Source organism: Primulina eburnea, chromosome 13 (assembly GCF_022965805.1).
Source record: "Primulina eburnea isolate SZY01 chromosome 13, ASM2296580v1, whole genome shotgun sequence".
NCBI lineage: Eukaryota > Viridiplantae > Streptophyta > Magnoliopsida > Lamiales > Gesneriaceae > Primulina > Primulina eburnea.
The window spans coordinates 27,234,804-27,255,810 of record NC_133113.1 but is presented as its reverse complement, the minus strand read 5'-3'; the positions used below and the strand labels follow the sequence as shown (position 1 = coordinate 27,255,810).

Here is a 21,007-nt window from a genome sequence, read left to right as displayed (position 1 = left end):
ACTCAAATATATATCAAATATTGACAGAAAATGTGTTTGAACTTCATGGGCCACATGTATTTTCTTGGATAAAAATCGATACAAAACATTAAAAATATGATAATAATATATGATACTTGAATACTAATTGTTTCAGATTCGGTACAAATATATGATTTTTGAGTAGCAAAATATGTATAATATTGGTATTAATGAAAAATTTATTTTTTCGGATGAAAATGATACAAAACAATGAAAATAAGGTATAAATATATGATATTTGCTGGCCAACGATTTTATATCTAGTACAAAATATAAGATTGTGTATATAATTGAAAAAACTTTATAATATCAACATTTGCTACAAATGTTTGAATACTAAAAAAATCATATAACAATGTCAAATTTGAAATAAATAATACTCAAATATCATATATTAATACTGTATTTTCAATGTTTTGTAACATTTTAATCCGAAAAACAAATGTTTCATTAATACAAATATTTGTTAGACATGCCTGGGTACTCAAAAATCATATATTAATATCATATCTTAAACAGTTGATACTCAAATATTGTACATAGTATCATATTTTAAATTTTTTGTATATATTTTCATTCGAAAAAGACACGAGGGATCATAGAAAGCAAACACATTTTGTTGTAGATCTGATAGTGGTGCAAACAATAATTTTTTGAATGAGACTCAAAAATTTAGGGTGCAGAGATTTAAAACAAATTTTCCCAAAGTAGCTAGCTTTTTAATCAGATAAACGTAGCAAATGTCTACTTCTACGCAAGAGGTTATTTTTAAATTCAAATTAATATGGTCATTGACCTCATTCTCTCAGTATTGTTATCCAACATTGTTTTAAAAAATTAATGTATTTCACCCAAAAAATTTCAAATATTCACTATTATAATTATTTTCAAAACAATTATCAGATACATACACTTATTATCAAGCAATTTAAGAATAGAGGTGGCCATGAAATAAAGTAGGGATAGATATGTAAAATTTTATTTTTATGAAAAGTTTTTTTTTATGTTAAAAATAACTTAAAACAAAAGGAATTATTAGTTAAGAATTTAAAAGTGTGGATACAAGAAAAAAAAGAATAAAACACACAAATACAAGGGTGTCTCACGTAAATGCCAAATATAACATTTGAGTGAATCAAATGCAAAAAAGTTTGGTGAGCTTTGTGGCCGAAAAGAATTGCACAGTTCGAATTGAAGATTTAAAATCGAAAGTTATTTGAAAATACAGATAAGAACAAATTCAATTAGATCATTTCAACAACGGAATCGTCGTTACTGGTATTAAAGATTGAAATTAAGAGTTAATTCAACCTCAAAAACTATCTCAAAATATATAATTTCAAAAACTTAATCTAACCGATGTGAGAGTTTAACAAACCTCCATAATGTCCATGAATGAACTGGACCATTAAGTTTACAAGAAATTATCGGGTAGCTCATAGGATAATCCAACATATACATTGAGCAGAGACTTGTACATAACTCAACCACAAAAACTAGAGGAGAAGATTGTCCAAATTCATATATCTAATCTGAAGCATAAAGTACACAAGATCGGGTGACCCATAAGTCAATTCAATGCATAACCATGTATCTAGACTAAAATTGAGATTTAGACCTGACTCAATCTCAAAAACTAATTCAAAAAGAAGGATTGTTCAACTCCATATACAACTATCAAGGTCTTAATCTAATCGACGTAGAACATTTAACAAATATAAAACACAGACAATTTTGACCAAAATCAAACAAAATAATCAACCAAATGTAAAAATCACAATACATAAAACACAAATGTAGGCATCCTTACACAGGTTAGTTTACGTGCATAGCATGGTCACATTACTCGATGAAATGGATAGGTTGCAGCAAATCATAGCAATTTGCCACTTTACAATCAACCAAGTTTTGGTTAAATAAAGTACAAATTCAAAAGTTTGACATAAATCTGAACTCGCCCTTCATACTAGTTACATTCTCAAAATTCCCACCAAAAATAATAAATAAAAAATAAAAGAAAAAAGACAGGGAACAAGATTGCAAATATATACTAACTTGTCAAGGAGGAAGGATATACGAGAGAAAGATGCTGATAATTTGTCTGAGACAAACATTAGAAGCAGCAACGTCTAGTTCCATCGAGGAGATGATGGTTTATACACGAAATCTTGAGGTATGGATCCATAGTTCAAATCCAGATTGTGCAGTTGCTCCATCAACTGAGACCTCCTTTCCTTGAAAAAGTCGAGACGAGTTGTCAATTCAACCAAAGTCAATGAAGCTGCCGGTGGATGTCGAGAATAATCCAACGACTGTGGGCAAAACACAGCACTTGGTAATTTAAAAGATGACCGTGAACAGAGAATAAAGGTAATGCTCAACACTTCTCAGTATTGGTCAAATCGTATTCTGCTATTAGAGTACTTTTATGATGATTCTGTTTTGATACACGGTTGGTGTTTTGATTACGGCCGATCATATATGTATGACACGCATGAGACCAACAAGCATATATATCAGGTGCATGTAAACTTGCATTTCCCGATAGTACCTAGTTCATGCATTGAATCTCTAATCTAAACTAGAGACGCCAGGATCCATTGTACCTCAGCTGCTCTAGAAGTAGATGGTAAAGATGCAGAATCCACAGCACAAAGATCATCCATGGATAAGCTTGTGGATGCCTCGGTACTTTTAGAATCACTCAAGCTAGTTGCTTCCATGAACTGCTTTCGAGAAGGCTGCCTACTACTGCCACCAGAAGTCAAGATTTGGCCCTTCATATTTCTCAGGTCAGTCCCTAAATATTCCTGCAACCATTAAGGGTAGAGGAGCAAAGACTAAATTTTAGCCAATCTGAGGCAAAAAATCTAAAGGGTGTCAGTTTCTAATCAAAAGAAAAGGAAAACAAAAGCATTCATCCATTTATAAATTTGTTGATTTTCATTAGCATTGAGCAAAGCGAATAGAATGTATGATGCCATGAACAGGATATAGAATATAGCATGTACCTGTTTTACAATAAGCCTCGTAACAATAACCCGGAGAATAAGAAGCTCGACAGAAGCCACCAGTAGATGTGGATCAAGGGCTATTATTTTATGATTGATTTTGCTCTTAGCGGCAATCATGTCCAGAGATTCATACAAAATGTTTCTCCAAACATGCATGTGAAGGGGTAGACCAACATATATGTAGTACTCTTTAAAGTAAAAATGTGTAGATGAATATAGAGAAAATAATAACCTCGCTCGAGGAAAATATTGCCAAGATTCAAATAATGCACGAGTTGCAAGAAATAAAAGGCATAAAACTGATTACATGATAGTGAAAAAGAATAGACGTAACTGACAACGTGAAACTAGAATTGCATGTTAAAAAGAAGACAAGACTGATCACCTCGGTTCTTTGTTTTCTTTCATGGTTACAAACAGCAAGTGTTGAATCAAAATCCTGCTGGAAATATTTCCTGCATCCAAGGATTAAGCTCTTCCAGTAACAATTGTACTTCCCTCCAAAAGTTAAGAACGGTAAGCTTGTTTGAAGCGCAGGGAGATTGCGAAAGGTGAAGACTTCAACAAACTGTAAGTAATGCTCCTACTTAACTTGTTTTAAAAAATTTAGAAAAATACACACAATTTATAGTTGATGTTACGGACCTGGGAATTGGGCTTAGAAGAAAAAAAATTGAACGGAAGCCCATTAACAGAAAAAATTATTCTAGAAGGCTTGGGGAAGGCCTATGGGGAAAGAAATAAACGTGAAGGATGAGAGAACAGTTATTCATTCGGTTATTTTGTTTTCCTCGAGTTTATTTACTAGAATAGGCTAGGGAAAATAGAGTGAAATCTCTTTGTACAGAGGATCTCCTCTAGGAAGTATATTTCCAGTTAAAGTCACTAAATTGCAGCTTCATTTCTTCTTGGTTTTGTTGAATATGGTTAATAAATTGAAAGAAACTTGTGGTTCTAACAGTTGAAAAATTATATTTCGATAATTGAAACTTTGATTTTAAGGATAGTATTTTGGTTAATACATATTAAGCATGTTAACATTAAAAGATATCTAAACAAGTGTTAGAAATCTATGGATACAACCACATAACATGAATATTAGCTCAGATGCAATCCTCTCCCCACACTTTCTACCCTGGTATACAAACATCTACTAAAGCTAAGGCAGCAAGCTACAACAATTTTCATCAAAACAAGAGATTTGCTAAGCAAACCGTACATCTACCAATGAAGTCTGTTGTGTCAATATAATATCTTAAGAAACAAGTCCACCCTGTGTCATCGAAATTTTTACCATCAACAGTATATTGTTCAACTCTCAACCTAGTATTCTAAGCAAAAAAGTAACAGCTTCACTAATCCATGAAATGCATCTAGAAATTTTTTAAGTACTGTAAGGATGCAAAGGACGTTCAGATAGGACAATCGAATTTTCACTCACTGCTGTGAACTCGTATTGGTTGCACGTTGATAGCGATCGCTCGTGTCAGAGAGAGTGCCATAATGATGCTGGCGTTGCTGATTTAATTGATGGTGAAGTTCAGCAACTTTCTGCTTCAATCTGGCCACATCTGCCTCAGCAAGAGCGATCTCCTCAAGCTCAGCCCTTGTCTGCATCAGATGTGAAATGTTACCGCACTTACAAGCTTGGTTGGATAACTGATGACTTGCACGTATAACAAATTGCTACAGACCTTAGAATCCATGCTGCGAGATCCAGAAAACTGATCAGAAGACATGCTCAAACCAACTTCCAAAGCAGCTCGTAAATCTCTCTCAGCTTGCAGCTGTTCTTGCAGTCTTGCCACCTATAAATAGACAACATAAATTCATCAAGTTAACATGTATACGGAACATAGATAGGAAAATATTAGGTTATTATGTCCATGAAAAGATGTGAATGCGGCAAATTTTTTTCCCACAAAATTGAAGTAAAGATGCACAAAATATAGCTTGTTCAAATTAACTATTCAAGGCCAGCCTTCACCAGTTTAATACACTGCGACACGACCATGCCCGAAAAAAGTCTTCGCAAGTTCAAAACAGACATCGATATCAAGAATTGAGCTACAACATGGAATGCACTTACATCTTGTTCGAGAGCCAGGCGACGTTCATGCAACGCTTGCTTCCTACGCTCCAAACTGGCTTGCAAAATGGCATTTCCTCTTGCCTAATAAAGATGAACAGAAAATTCCAATTACCTAACAGTGAATGGCAACATGATATAGAATGAACACTCCCTAAAATTCAATGACGACCTCTTTTGCAATCCTCTGACGCAAATCACTCTTTGCAATCTCCAATCTTTGTATGGCAAGCCTATAATTGAAGCCATTGAACTTCAATATGACAAGAAAACATGATGGAACAAATGATCCAAAGATGGAACAAAAATATCCTTCTAAATAATACAAAATAATAATCAGATATGCTAGCAACATATCAATTTAGCTTCTCTACAATTTAATTACTACCCAATGGAAAAAAAAAATATAACATTTGCCCCAGACAGATGTATTCTCATGAAGGGAATCTCCAAGAAGCTTGGAGAAATAAGGTTTTGCATAAGATAGCAACTCTTGATTTGATAAAGCAGAGAAACGTGTGAATGCTTATAATCTTACTCTTCCTCCCCGGATGAATCTACTGATTCTGTCGAAGATGTTTTTCTCGCCTACAAAAATTCAGAAATAAAGTTCAAATAAAAATTCGAAAGCTTGATTAAGTGCGTGCAAAAGTTAAAAATTTAAAACAATAATCTAAAAAACATGTACAAAAAAAATCACAAAAAAGGGCAGAAAGAAATACAATTCACGTACGAATTTAATTAATACAGTATGTTGCCTTCTTGTGATATGGACGGATGCCCATGCTCAGTAGCTTCTCTTTCAGCTTCTTCCCCGAGGAATAGTACTAGAACTACTACGAAAGAATTCATTACTAAAGGTCATTATCCTCATTTTTGGGATACAATGGAAGAACCACAGGCTACATAGACAGGCCAAAGGCAATTGCTTTAAATATATCTCACCCAGAATTTGGCGAATCTCAATAAATCGATTATCATCCATGAGCGGTACAGACGAGAAACTCGTCGAAAATGTTCTTGAGCAAATTATGGTCAAGACAGAGTGAATTTATATGGTTTTTACAGAGAAGACGCACATTGATATAGTTCTTACAATCCAAATCATTCATGACGCCATTAAGAAAAGGTACATGTCAAGGTGTTTGTGGTGAATGCTTTAGTCTCCGAAGATAAACTGGCGAGTAAAATAATTAACATATATAGTTCATCACCCAACTTGTCTGCGAACGTGCACTAATTGATATGCAGATGTGAGAAAAAAGGACCGGAGCGAGTAAGTGCTAGTTTTGTCCAGCAGATGAAAATATACATTCAAAGAAAGAGGACTACAAAACTAAGACATTTTTGGTTCGGATAAACATGGTTCAATCATAAAGAAGATTGGGCAAAAGTACTTAGATTTGAGCCAAATCCAGGTAACTTAAGATAAGAGAGTAGAATAACCAAAAGCATCTTCTGAATTAAAATATACACCTTTTGCATTTATTAATAGGTTTGATTATTTATTCCTCTGTATATAGTAATTCTAATCACCAGGGAAACTAACGTGAAAAACTCACATTTTTCCTTCCCCAAAAGGTTGATTTCTTGGCATTGAAATTCAAAGTAGTCAGTCTCGGAGTTGGCTTTTCATCCAACATTTCTGGTACAGGAATTGATTGATGTAGCTCTGAATCCATAGATGACAGAATTTCTCCCATAGATCGCTGAGACTCATTACCAATTATTTCTACAGAAGCATCCATCATGTTTTCACACGCGTTCTTTTGTTGTTCTAGCGGCTCATTAACTGAACGACTAGAATCATTAAGAGTTATAGTGTCCAACGCTGGATTAGGTTTTCTTCTAGAGGTATGATTGTGCATGGGAGATCCATTTTCTGAATCATCATTTCCAATGGCCTGGCATAAAAATGCACCAAAAGCAGCTTTTTGGTCAACAAGTTAGGAAAAGGTGCTACATGTCTTACAGGGAATTGTCAAAATGAAAAACAAAACAAAGAGAAAATGAAGAAGTCGTATTCAAGATTTTGAAAAAATGTAGGATCAATTGTTAATGTGGTACAAGAATAATAAACTATCATTCATCGGCATTCCAGGGTAGAGATACCGATTAGTCTAATTTTACAGCAATATGAGATCATACAAAAAGATTATGGAAATTCCAACTTAGACTCAGCCATATTTTTCTTAAGTTGAAATATTCACTTCATGCTCTTACAGCCATATTTTTCTTTAGATGAATGAAAAGACCAAAAGAGGTTGAGAATATATAAAACTCTTACTGGGGCATAAATTTAAAAGTTCGAAATGCAAAGTGTTTTTTAACTACCATCTGTAGCAGCAGTGAAATAGGAATTCTACCCCACCTGTAATATCTTTTTGTCTGTGATTTCTTGATAAGGGCCTCATTTTGGAAATGAAAATTGATCGCCTAAAAGCTACAAGTGAATATGCAATCTTCTTATATTAACATCATACTAACTACAATTTCTGTTATTATTGTTATTGTTCATATTATATAAATACTACAAAATTTAGCAGTGACAGAAACAGTATGCCGTCGATATATTTTTAGGTTCCATTGCTATATTTTTATATTGCCATATTGTTTCCCAAGAAAACGAGGCACATAGAGAAAATTAGAGAAATCAAGGTATAAATGAGTGAGCATAATTAATTCATGGAGCAAGATTCAATGACCCTAAAATTAATTTTAGGTAAGTAAAGAATGCATGCAGAGTGTTTTGGGGGCTGGGTTGGGGGCAGAGACAGACCTTGCAGTCATAAAGATCACTAGCAGCAGAACCACTGCTCTCACTTAATTTCCCACTCAGTCTACGATCACGATCACGATCATAGTCTGTTTCAGGGTCAACTTCATTTTCAGCATCATGGTAACCATTGACTTTTATGTCAGGATTGTCATCATCACTCGTGTCTTCACTTTCATTATCGGTTTGAGAATCAGCAGATATGGAGCATCTGTTCAGATTATCATCCTGGCATGAAAAGCATAGTCATGGTCCCGAAACATCTCAACTATCACCCAATAGAATTATTCTTAAAAACAGGACAATCGATTATAATTACATGTTAACCATGAAAGGGAAAACCAAAGAACAATCAACAAAGAATATAGAACCGACACAGAGACTTTTTGCAGTATTTCTGTCTATGAATGGATAATTAATGTGTATGTTTTGAACAAGGACTTACATGTAGAGCAAACTCTGAAACAAATAACAGTTTGCAAAAGGAATTTATTTAGACATTCAAAATAACTAAATTACTAGACCACATCTAATGGGATTGGTTATGATTTGCTCCCGTTTAGCTGAAGTGCATAATGTCAACATTTTCCAAGAACTTTAATAAATAGCTACAATGACCAATATGACTGGAAATTGGAAACTTAATGAAGGTTGAAGATCTCGCATGAGAGGAGAAATGAGAATAGAAATAATTTCTAATGGCACTGCATCCCTTACAAAAGAAACCCTCTTATTGACAGACTAAAAAGAAAAATAACTTACATCAAATATATTATCGAACTCCTCCAGGAGTGTTGTAATAATTGCTTGTGCATTATTAGCAGCATTGGCAGCAGCAAGTAGCTGAGAAGAATTATCTCCATTGATATCATAATCATCCTCTAACTCACAGTCACCGGCTAAAAGTGGGCGTAAGAGCAATGGAGCCATACAAGCAGCAACTGCGGACGGAGTCATCCGATTCTCAGAAGCATGAGAGGAAATACTATCCATCATCTTGAGAATCCTACAAAATGAAACGATGGACTAGGAAATAAACCTAAACATTTTCTAAGAAAGATAAAGTTTATATGCATATCTTTTTTTTTTTTGAAAGGAAACTAGAAATTTATACGCATATCAATTGCTCATGAGCAGGTGTGTGCAAAACACAAACATGCAGTATACTGCTACCTCTGTAAGAGGCGTCTATTGGGTTCAGGAAATGTTTCCTGTACAGCAGAACGCATTGCATTCACCCGAGCTTCCTTTGGGTCAATTTCTGCTCAAGCAAAGAGAGATCATATTTTGAGCATCCCAGGCATTTCTTGAGCAAATGCAAGAACTGAGGATTGGAAAATATACAGACAGCTTGAGCAACCAATGTGGACAAAACTTACTGTAGGCTTCCAACAGAGCAGTACAACAGGCAGCAGGAACAGGGGATGAAGGTAGCTCTCGCAGAACATGCTGAACAACACCTTGTTAGAATCAGTTAAAATTAAATCCAGAATACAAAACAAAAACTGAGAGTAAGCAATCAAACCTTAACACAGTCACCGATGACATGAGGATCCTCATTATCACCAAATTCAGTCTTGCCTACAGTCAAGTAGCTTTCAAATTGATAAGCATGCCTCAAAAAGTATGGACATTCAAATTCAATTTGTCACGAGGGAGGGAAAAGATTATTACAAGGGTGTGCAAAAGAAATAAATTTTTCTAAGTACACTTTTACTAACTTCAAACATCCCAATTGATATGGATGCCGTTTCTCTTTATATTTATCAAAATTGTCTCTTCAACTGAGAAACTGTATTTAGAGTCATCTGATCTGTGTTCTGTCACGGCATTTCAGTATTTATTTTTTCAATTGATCTTTACAACTAAGATGAACTTTGATTCAGCGGAGTTTTGTTTTGAGTTTCTCCCTATTTTTCAATGAAGAGTAAATAAAAATAAACAAAGACATGAGGGTGCCAACAGTTTCTAACTAAGAAATGACTACATGCTGTTCACATTTAAGAGGTCAAGAGACAGGACAATGTTGGTTGACCAAGTGGAATGAGTTGTAAAAAACGTAATGATCAAATGTTGGCACATTTCACAAAAAAATGGTGAGTATTCACCCTAGTATGATTTGATCAAGTCGGTATTATGTGTTAATGGGCTATTTTTCTAGAAAATATAAAATAAATAGGCAAACATATTGGGCATCCATCTCTACATTAAATATAATGTCTCCACCCTACAACTTTTTTCAAATTAGTGGAACACAATTCTTATAAGGAAACAACGGAACAGAACCCAACCGCCTAAGCAAGAGGTCGACTGAGTGTGACCAAAGCAAAAGACAGAATGCAACCACAACATATAAAAACAGAACAAACAAACAAATGATTTCACAATGACTTGAATGAAGAAAAGACCTTGCTCGTATTCTTGAACTCTTCGGTCAACTTCCTCAACATCTGCAGACTGGCGCAATATTCCTTCTACCTTAATTCCTGTAAAACAGAATAGAAAGGTGAAGAAAACCAAATCTTTTTTTGTTAAAAATAAACCCAATATTATAATCTCTAGTTAAATAACTTTTCACAATTAATCCCATGAAGTGTTTTAAATTTCGGGTTAGGCGGCCGCCTAGGGGCTAGGCGCAGGCTGACAGCACCGAAAAAGTGCTAGTCGGCCAGCCTAGGCGGCTCGGGGTGGCCCAAGGCGCGACTAATCGTCTATGTGCTGTAGGCTTTCAAGATTTTTTTCTTTTGGGCTTTTACATTTAAAATCCCAACTAATAAAATTGGTGTCTCATTTGTTGGCTTGCCCTAACAATTAAAAACTCAGTTTTTAGTCCCTGAGGCCTAAACTAACGTCCAAGAGGTAACAAGAAAACCTAGTCTGCGCCCTGCGATTTGCAGATCATATCTTATGTTGAATATTGTTTCATCTTCATCATTCGAGCCGTCGATCTTGATACTGTTGAATCCACCTAGGCTGCTAGCTGCCTAGACGCTGGTTTAACGCCCGTCTAGCGCCTAACGAATTTTAGAACCTTGATCTCATGATAATGTAAGCATATAAAATCAGACAAAAGAACTACAAAAATGTTTCTGAGTGCCCTGGAAACATATCCGGCATGAAACTCAAACATTTAATCCAGTAATAACATAGCTTCAAGAAATCGTGAGAAAGTGTTTTGGACCACTTGGGAATTACAAAAATAAAAACTTACCATGCTTCTCCAGAAACCGGAGTGCTTTTTCAAGAAATGATGGGCCACCATCAATATCTTCTAATGCGAGTAAAATTGGGCGTCCAACAACCAAAGACTTAACTGGGCGCTTGTCTCTCCCTGAAATCCAATCCTAACGGAATTAGAGCATATAAAAGCCTCCACATGGATTTTAGGAGCATATGGACAATCTATGTGAAAACATTCCAAATGAGTTGAAGAACATGAAAGCAGTTAAAATGCATGCACATACATTGGTGAAAAGAACCCTCAATGGTATCATTAGCGTCACTTCTGAATATTCCATTGTGTCCCATCACAAGGGCGGCACTTGGTGCTTGTGCAAGAGCATGTTCAAGGGCAGTCTTCCAATCATACAAGTCCTCTGATGTCTCGGCCTTAAGTTTTTAAACAAAAATCATAGGAAACTTATTACATTACAAGTTCAACATGATATAAATGCCAAAAGAAGAGACCACTTGAATACAATAAATAGAGGGTTTGACACACTAAATTTTATGCACCTTGAGAGTAAATGCCCGTCCATCGCGTCCATCGGGAAACAAAACAGTGAGGAGTTTCTTGTCTTCTCTAACAACAACACTGCACACAAGAAAGCATTAGAAAGCTGCAAGAGAAAAATAGACATAACATCGTGAAAAGAGAGACCATTTACCTCCCTGAATTATTGAGATCGATGCCGCCCAAAGTCAAATTCACTTCACCGCCACGCTGTGGAAGTGCACTCTAAATGGAGGGGAAGTTGGTCATATTCAGTCATTTCAATATCATATGACAGATTAACAAACTTTAAATATATGAAACTGCTCCAGCAAAGTCATTGTGCAGATAAAACAATGAGTTTACTGAATCGATTTCACAGGCACATTAAAGAGAAGGGAACCAGAGATGTTCATGTACTAACAGGGTCATTCTTGAAGAAAACCAGAGAGGTGCGTGTAAGAATAAACCATCTCTTCTTCCAAGACTTCCACCCCAAACCTGCAAATGTTTGAGTGGTCAGTGAACTCACAAACCGACAATAACACCAATGAGACTGACGCGTCAATCACAATAAAGAATGGAAGCCAAGAATCGGTCCAATTTTTATCATGCACTCATATGTAAGTCAGTAAGTCCAATTTTTTTTTTGTATGTGCCATAATAAATGAGTGCATGCTTATCTCATTTTACTTTTCCATTTCACACATTCATAAACCGTATGCTTTTAGTTACGAGCGTTTTATTAATTTCCCCCCATTTTGCAAACGAATGAATACTACAATTCAAAAACACAAAGAAGGTATGAATTGCAGGTGTCAAATCCTTGAGCAGCTTGTTTTTCCTCATCCAGCAAATTGCCCATACCATGCACAGAAGGTAATTAAATGGACACAAACCTCAAATAACCAGATAAATCCAACAAATTTCATATAATATGTAACCAAAATATTTTTATTCACTCCTCATTTAATTTCCCCGCCTGTACTTTCCCATCTTCCCCATTCTCATTCAAGATAACACAGATTCTAGGGACATACTATTACTACCAGGCCTGCCATCTCATGCCCACCAGTATCCTTCCTCCATTAAATACTAAAAAAACACAAAATGATCTGTGTTCAGAATTACAAGTAATCATTCATTGCTAGGGTCAACAACTCCATAATACAGGCCTTCACCTATATTTTAAGAATCTTCAAACGCTAAACCCATTTATTTTAGCATATTATCATCTGATAAGTCTAAATTCTAAGACTTGCGAATTTATAGTCCCGGGACAAACTGAGGATATAACTCAAACTAAAAGCAGAAAACTTACATAAAGATAGTTATCTTAAACTCCATTACCATTGACAATATCATCATGAGAATCTGTAAGTGTCATAATCCAGATGTTGCCATGATATAATACGCAGGACTGGTGGCAGGGCTGAGTGGGGCAGTTCCCCCAATATAAAAGTTGCAAATATCACACATAATATTCTAAAGTTACGTTTGGATCGATGGATTTGATTTAGGTGGAAGAACTTGATTTGGGAAAATATTTGAAGCATAGATATCAAATGAGAACTTGTATGGATGAATTTTCCCATCACGAGTACAATTGAAAAGGCTTAAATTGAATTTAAAATTCACTTGAATTTCTTCCATCCAGATGAGTCAAGAAATTAAAATCCGTAGCTTACGGAACACATCAATCCACATGCACCCTAAAAGAATTCAAAATCCCCCCCACCCCACCCCCCACCCCACCCCACCCCACCCCGAAGCTAAATTGCTGAGACATGGAAGAAAATTCACAAACGGTTCTCAAATAGATGGAGTGCAAACATCAGCCTTAGAAACTAATTAACGGGAAACCGTGACAAATCATCATCGATAAGCCAGAAAGCTCTAACCTTTTGAAGATATGAGCAGATGCCCGCTCTTGAATACCTACAAATAATCAAGAACATCAAAATCCCAAGTGATAAAACGTAACAAAAAACCAAATGTTAACTACAACACAATATAGTAATCTCTCATCCAACTGAAAGAATGCAAACTCGAACTCAAGACTTCACACTCAATTGACCATTCGTTGACTAAATTTGACTAGAAAAAAAAAAATCGACATCCGAGCCCCCTCATTTCCTCCCCTTTTCAGATAATGGTAAAATCAATAGAATAACTCAAAACATTATTACCGTGTTCAAGTTCCCAATACGAGGACGCTCAAATGCGGCAACAGAAGCAGACATTTCACCGTCCCACACCCACACTACCCTTTCACGGCCGTATCAACATCTGAGCTGACATTCCAATACTAAATCGACCCGGATCTAACTCACACAAAACGATCGGATAAGATCTGAACAAGCGAAACAGATGAACAACCCGAAAAGGGTTTTCTCCTTTTACCCAGTATTTTCAACAAAATAGGAAAAAAAAAAGATAGAAGAAGCAACAGCAGCAACAAACCAGAGGTGCTTTTTTCACAAGTCCTTTTCTTTCTTGTTTTTTTGTTTACGTTCCATTATTGTTTATAAATAATAAATAAAAATACTGAGGAGAGAGAGAGAGCCAGAGCCCAAAGGTGGGCAGGTAAATGCAACAGTGGTTGAGGAAAGTAATCTTCCTTGGTATTAATCTATTTTGTTGCTTTTCACCTACTTCTTGGTCATTACAAAGCAAACTCACTTGTTCTAAATTTAAGAAACAAGAAAATAATATTTTACCCTGCAATTTTAGCTTATCCAAGAAGCAAATGGAATATCCTTTATTTTTTAATTTACTTTTGCGTTTTTAATTTTAATTTTTTGCCTAATTATATCTAATTTTTAAAATTATTTGATTGCTATTTAAATTTCTGATTCAAAAATTATTAGAACCACTATCCAGAGACAGAGCCTACTGGATGGAGAAGAAGACAATATCGGAAAATTTATTATTCTTCTTAAAACTTGATATCTGGTTGGTTTTTTATTTTAAGTAAATACTTAAAATCCCCTAAAACACACACAATTGTATTATTCAGTATTCACCAACCAATATCTCATTCGTCTATGTCTTTTATGAGATGATATCGTGAATTATATTTGTAAGAGGAGTCGACTCGATATATATTTGTGTAAACATTAATATATTTTGCATAAAAATGATATTTTTTTTGGTGAAATAGATTGGATTTTGAGATCTGTATCACAAAATTACACGATCATAAAAGTTTTTGTTATACCATTTATAGTTTTATTATAGAGATTTTCTTTGCCTATCCATTGTATTTATTTACGTATACATAAAAGCAAGTTTTACTAGAAAACACGCGAACAGATGAACAATAAATGAATTATGAAAAATAAATAAAAATACACGCAAATTACATACATTACATTTCTTAAATAATAGAGGGGAAAATAAGAGTTGCACAAAGAAATTGTCTTCCTTTTTTTTAATCTGTTATGAAAAATAATTTAAAAACAGTAATTATTTTGAGTGTTATGGCCAGAAATTATGTAGTCGAAATTACTAAATTCAATGTACCTCGTAAAAATATCAGTAAATGTGTACGAAGACAACTAGGGCCGCTAATTAATGACTGGCTCAAGGGTGAGCTAAGAGTTTAGGTAAAAACTTGTGTGAGACGGTCTCACGGGTCGTATTTGTGAAACGGATCTCTTATTTGGGTCACCCATGAAAAAGTATCACTTTTTATGCTAAGAGTATTATTTTTTATTGTGAATATGGGTAGGATCGACCGTCTCACAGATTATGATCCGTGAGACGGTCTCACATGAGACTCACTCAAGAGTTTATATGTATATTTTGCTCCTAAAACCATATTTCGGACATAACTAATTATGGGGAATATAATAATTTGTTCTTTACAATATATTTTTGCACTATAATTTTTGGAATTCTGGAAATGGGGAGAAAAACTTAGAACTCTCTCGATTATATAAATATCTTTTTACATCATTTGCACCTTCAAAACTTCACAATTTCTTATATTTTCATTTCAAAAATCAAAGTTTCTTCCTCTTCAATTCATTTTCCATCGAAATAAGCAATGAATCCATGGAAAAATGATTATATTAATACTCCTTCATCAAATTTTTCTCAATTTAATTCTCAATACTAGGATGACCAAACCTTGGTCTCCCAAATCGTAATGACGTCCCAACTCCAAAACCAAAAAGAAAAGGGAAGAAGATTGTTGTTGACAATGGAGGTGAAGGCGTTACAATGAAACATTGGACATAGACCAAAGATGAAAGCATGGCAAAGGCATGGTGCATCACTTCCACCAATTTGACACTTGACAATGATCAAAGCAATGCTAATTTTTTTAGATTAGTTTGGAAATAATGTAACAATGAATTGCCAAATGGATGGAAAGTATGTACATGGTACAACATGCGACAACATTCAACTGTTAAGATTGGAACTTGGACCTAACTCAACCCCAAAAACTAGCTCTAGGGGGGAGGATGAATATATTCATTCTGATTTTTTTAAAACTAAAATTTAGCAAATTCTTAATTATGTATAAATGTGTTTAGTATGCCTAAGCTCAAACAATGTTCGAGCAAAATTACGGAAGTCCATGGTCCGATGAGAAAGCTTGGTTAGTATTGAGAGATCGACCAAAATGGAAGATATGTCCTTAGAAAAATTCAAATGAATTTCACAAATGCTACCAAAAAATGGAAGAATATTGATGTTGATTCATCTTCCTCTTCTTTTTTTACAGCTCCAATACACTCATCGTCGAAAAAGCTTTAGTACTTGGGTTTGCCAGATTTTGGATCCAACACTATGCTCAATAAGCGGGCTTTTGAAAAACAATTAAGTGGAGGGTTAAGTATATGATTCTATGCTAAATCTAAAATAATAATCTATTTTTATTTTAATTTAATAAGTTCAATTGATAATCTTAATTTTAAATAAAAATATGCGAGGATAAGAAAACCTTCTTTAACTGTATGAGAAAATCATGTAAATTTTTTTGCTAGCTTTTTTATGGTAAATGTAAAGAATACGCCATAATATAGGGGATACTTATTCTCAAAACAAAAGCAAGTATGGATTAATAGAAATAAGATCGAATTTGTTTGGGTCACATAAACATCAGTTCCCGCGATCATCGAAACTTTTAATTTTTCTGCACGGCTGCACAAAATAATCTTCAAAGTCAGATTTCTTTCTTGGACCAATCCAATTAATATTGGAGTAGGTAGATGGTCTTACGAATCTTTATCCGTGAGACGGATCAGTTCTACTAATATTTACAATAAAAGGTAATACTCTTAGCATAGAAAGTAATACTCTTACATGTATGACGCAAATAAGCGATCGTTCTCACAAAATATGAACCGTGAGATCGTTTCACACAAACTTTTGTCTTAATATTGATGTATATATATTTGATTTTTGTTAGCTTCCTAAGATCCAAAGTAATATGAGTTATAAAATAAAAGAACATATACACGAATTTAACTAAAAATTAAGTTTATATTTTATTTTTTTAATATTTTGAAAATTTTAAATTAAACTAGATATGTTCTTACTTATCCTTTTGCCATGACAGCAGAAGTATATACAAAAACGAGCCATTGACCGGAAATGGCTCCACACCATTCCTAAAACAGAATTGTGTCTCAATTTCTCCAAAATATCTTCAATTTACAGAAATCTTTCTTCCCTACAATCTCTCCACCCTCCACCCTTAGCTTCTCTCTGAAATATTTTGAATGCATGCAAACATCCTTTCGTTAATCTCTTCTCTTTCACGTTTCAACCCCTCAAAAAACCCGTCAAATTCCTCCCCTCGCAGTCGTATCCTCCTCGCGCGGGTTGTATCAATAACAAGATATACATACATTTCCGATGGGTAACTGTTGCTCCGGGAGCACCGTGGATGCTCCACCAGACCCCACTGCAGCCGCAACAGCCACCTCCGTTCCGGACCATACCTCCTCCACAACCCCACCGCGGGCTTCCCCGAACCACTCCACCAAACCCTCCAAACCCACCCCGATAGGCCCGGTCCTCAACCGTCCCATGGAAGACGTGCGCTCCACCTACACCATCGGGAAAGAGCTCGGCCGCGGACAATTCGGCGTGACCCATCTCTGCACCCACAAGCAAACGGGAGAAAAGTTCGCATGCAAGACGATCGCAAAGAGGAAGCTGGCGAACAAGGAGGATATCGAGGATGTTAGGCGGGAGGTTCAAATCATGCACCATTTGACGGGGCAACCCAATATCGTGGAGCTGAAAGGCGCGTACGAAGATAAGCATTCTGTTCATCTGGTCATGGAGCTGTGCGCCGGAGGGGAGCTCTTTGATCGGATCATCGCTAACGGGCATTTCACAGAACGCGTCCGCCGCGTCGCTGCTGAGGACTATTGTACAGACTGTTCATACCTGTCATTCAATGGGGGTTATACATAGAGATCTCAAGCCTGAGAATTTCTTGCTATTGAACAAGGATGAGGATGCGCCGCTCAAGGTCACAGATTTCGGGTTATCTGTCTTCTATAAACAGGGTTAGATTTCAACTTCTGCAATTTTTTCTAGCTGTCCCACTATTTTATTTTAATTTATTAAGCATTTTCCAAGATTTTCTTCCATTGCTATTATTGAAAAAGGTTTATCAACACATACAAAATTAACATAGCCAAACAATCTCATAGTCATTGTTCGGTTCATGGGATAGATGATAGATAGCTAATATATTTGGATAGCAGAATAATGTACAAGTTTAATCATTTTTAAAACTCGAACAAAATGTCAGATGAAACAAAGATATCTAATAATTTATGTCTTATCTTTTGCTCCAAACGGTGTCACAATGTATTAGGTATTAGAGTCCTTAATCTTGATTTCACATGTATAATAATACATTGGATATATTGTAGGAGAAGTTTGTAAAGACATAGTTGGGAGTGCTTACTATATTGCCCCGGAAGTGTTGAAGAGAAGATATGGACCAGAAGTTGATATTTGGAGTGTTGGTGTTATGCTATACATCCTTCTCAGTGGAGTTCCTCCTTTCTGGGCAGGTATATTGGATACAGTCACATGGATCTCATCTCATTTTGTGGTATATTTTCGTCACGAATTCAATGTTACGATGATTGATCATTTTGCAGAGTCGGAGAACGGAATTTTCAATGCAATTTTACGGGGACACGTTGATTTTTCTAGCGACCCCTGGCCTTCGATTTCTAATGGAGCAAAGGATCTTGTTAGAAAGATGCTGAATTCAGACCCCAAGCTAAGGCTCACAGCCTTTGAAGTTCTAAGTATGATATTTACAAAAATCAGAATTAGCTAGATGACAAAATGTCTAATGTGATTCTAGCTTGATCATGGGAAGTTAACATTCTTGCATGTTTAATTTCGTAAGGTCATCCATGGATCAAGGAAGATGGTGAGGCACCGGATACTCCACTGGATAACTCCGTCCTTGATAGGCTCAAACAATTCAGGGCCATGAACAAATTCAAGAAAGTTGCACTAAGGGTACTTAATTATATAAATGGACAGTAAATCATTTTGTTTTGAAATTTTTAACGAATAATAATAAATTTCATGGATTTGTAGGTGATTGCAGGGTGCCTCTCAGAGGAAGAAATAATGGGATTGAAGGAAATGTTCAAAGGAATTGATGCGGATAACAGTGGGACAATAACTCTTGAAGAACTAAAGCAAGGACTGGCCAAACAAGGAACAAAGCTAACCGAATATGAAGTTAAACAGTTGATGGAAGCTGTAAATTTCCCCCACAAACTACACATTCTACTTATGTAAATTTTTCTATAAAATCATCGGTATATTAATTCATCATTTATTCGTCGAATTTAGGCTGATGCAGATGGGAACGGGACCATAGACTACGAAGAATTCATTACCGCAACAATGCATATGAACAGAATGGACAGAGAAGAGCATCTGTACACTGCATTCCAGTATTTCGATAAAGACAATAGCGGGTAATGAAGTATACATTGGAAAAAAGACACCGAAAAATATGATATCATGATATTAAAGAGGAATTTGTTCATAACTTTGGAGTTCATGGATGGAATTTTTTTATGTTTTTTTCATTTGATATCAAGGTATGTTACTATAGAAGAACTCGAACAGGCACTCAGAGAGTTCGGCATGCATGATGGGAAAGACATAAAGGAAATTATTTCTGAAGTTGATGCTGATAATGTAAGCATTGGCATATATGTAACATGGTTTTTATCGCGACAAAATATATGCGCGTATATAATTTCGTTCCACGATTAATCAGATTCTTTAAATATACATATAGGATGGTCGGATCAACTATGATGAATTTGTTGCCATGATGAAGAAAGGCGACCCTGATGTAGCAGTGAATCCCAAGAAGCGAAGAGATGGTGTCTTCACTGAGTAATTTAGCACAAGATTAAACATGAAATGAAGATGGTAACAATTTATTAGGCTTGATGATACAAATCAATGATGATAGCATGACTTCTAAAATTTGGAGGGAAGATGTAATTATTAATTTGAGGATACTTCTAATAGAAGTCTATAAATGTGGTTTGAGGGATTGTGAGATTGGTTAGTTTAGTTTCCATTTGTGGAAATTACAGCCATGTGAAAGCTCTTTGTTAACCTGGAAAATTTGGAGGTACTTTAAAGTTTCTCTGTGCTGATGTTCTTGGTAAGCAAGGACCATAATGTAAGCCTAAATTAACAACGTCATTTGTTTAGGAAAGTACATGCAGAATCTTGCATTTGTGTTTTTAGGTCAAATCAAAATCTTATGATATAAGAAAAATAATAAATAAGAGTATTTGTACGTTTTTTCAACAAGTATGGGCATTTAATTTCAGTCTTCAGCCATAGTTTAACACAAGCTAACTCATATTTAAAATAAATAATATATATTTAAGACATAAATATTAATTCTTTAATACAAGCTAAACTCTGCGGGGAAAAAGTTTTGGATTTGAAAATATATTTGTTTCATTTAATTAGGTGATACAAATTACATAAATAAAAACTCGCAGCTATGTGTCTTGTCTTATAACTCAAAATAACCCACCAGATCCTTATTCTCCCCAAATCCGTCTTTCAATAATTTAAAAATTCTCGGTAAGCTGTTTCTAAAATAGTCCTTAAAGATTACTTGAAGTTGTTTTCCTCTACACATGAAATGCTTTAATTAACCAAAACGGATGCTATCCTACATATACAGACTACATTGATTAATGATATATCTAATTATCAGGCTTTGATATTTTAATGGGATTTAAGGGCAAACATATAATCGTACTGCAAAATAAAAGATTTACCGGATGTTTGAAATTAGATATGGAATTCGAATTTTCAGGCCTGGACAGAAGATTATTTTCGAAATTATCCAA

General features: G+C 35.1%; 1 protein-coding gene and 1 pseudogene across 3 annotated transcripts; one reads left to right on the top strand and one right to left on the bottom strand.

Moving 5' to 3' along the window:
* Nucleotides 1-1,775: 1,775 nt before the first annotated feature.
* Nucleotides 1,776-14,210, bottom strand: LOC140808600 (rho GTPase-activating protein 7-like). 3 transcript variants are annotated; one of them, XM_073165714.1, is made up of 23 exons: nt 14,076-14,210; nt 13,802-13,965; nt 13,514-13,550; nt 12,037-12,113; nt 11,788-11,858; nt 11,636-11,714; nt 11,365-11,509; nt 11,112-11,231; nt 10,309-10,386; nt 9,426-9,481; nt 9,280-9,349; nt 9,074-9,161; nt 8,663-8,906; nt 7,904-8,128; nt 6,687-7,028; nt 5,663-5,712; nt 5,297-5,357; nt 5,125-5,208; nt 4,730-4,843; nt 4,477-4,646; nt 3,421-3,490; nt 2,628-2,831; nt 1,776-2,333 (listed from the first exon to the last, which is right to left on the bottom strand). In XM_073165714.1, the coding sequence occupies exons 2-23, from the start codon at nt 13,853-13,855 to the stop codon at nt 2,151-2,153; spliced, it is 2,622 nt and encodes an 873-aa protein (XP_073021815.1). In that variant the 5' UTR covers nt 13,856-13,965; nt 14,076-14,210; the 3' UTR covers nt 1,776-2,150. The 3 variants fall into 3 exon arrangements, with proteins under 3 accessions (XP_073021815.1, XP_073021816.1, XP_073021814.1); XM_073165715.1 differs by having other exon boundaries at nt 1,776-2,255; nt 13,802-14,207; XM_073165713.1 differs by having other exon boundaries at nt 13,802-14,202.
* Nucleotides 14,211-17,190: 2,980 nt separating this feature from the next.
* Nucleotides 17,191-20,082, top strand: LOC140810695 (calcium-dependent protein kinase 2-like; annotated as a pseudogene).
* Nucleotides 20,083-21,007: the final 925 nt, after the last annotated feature.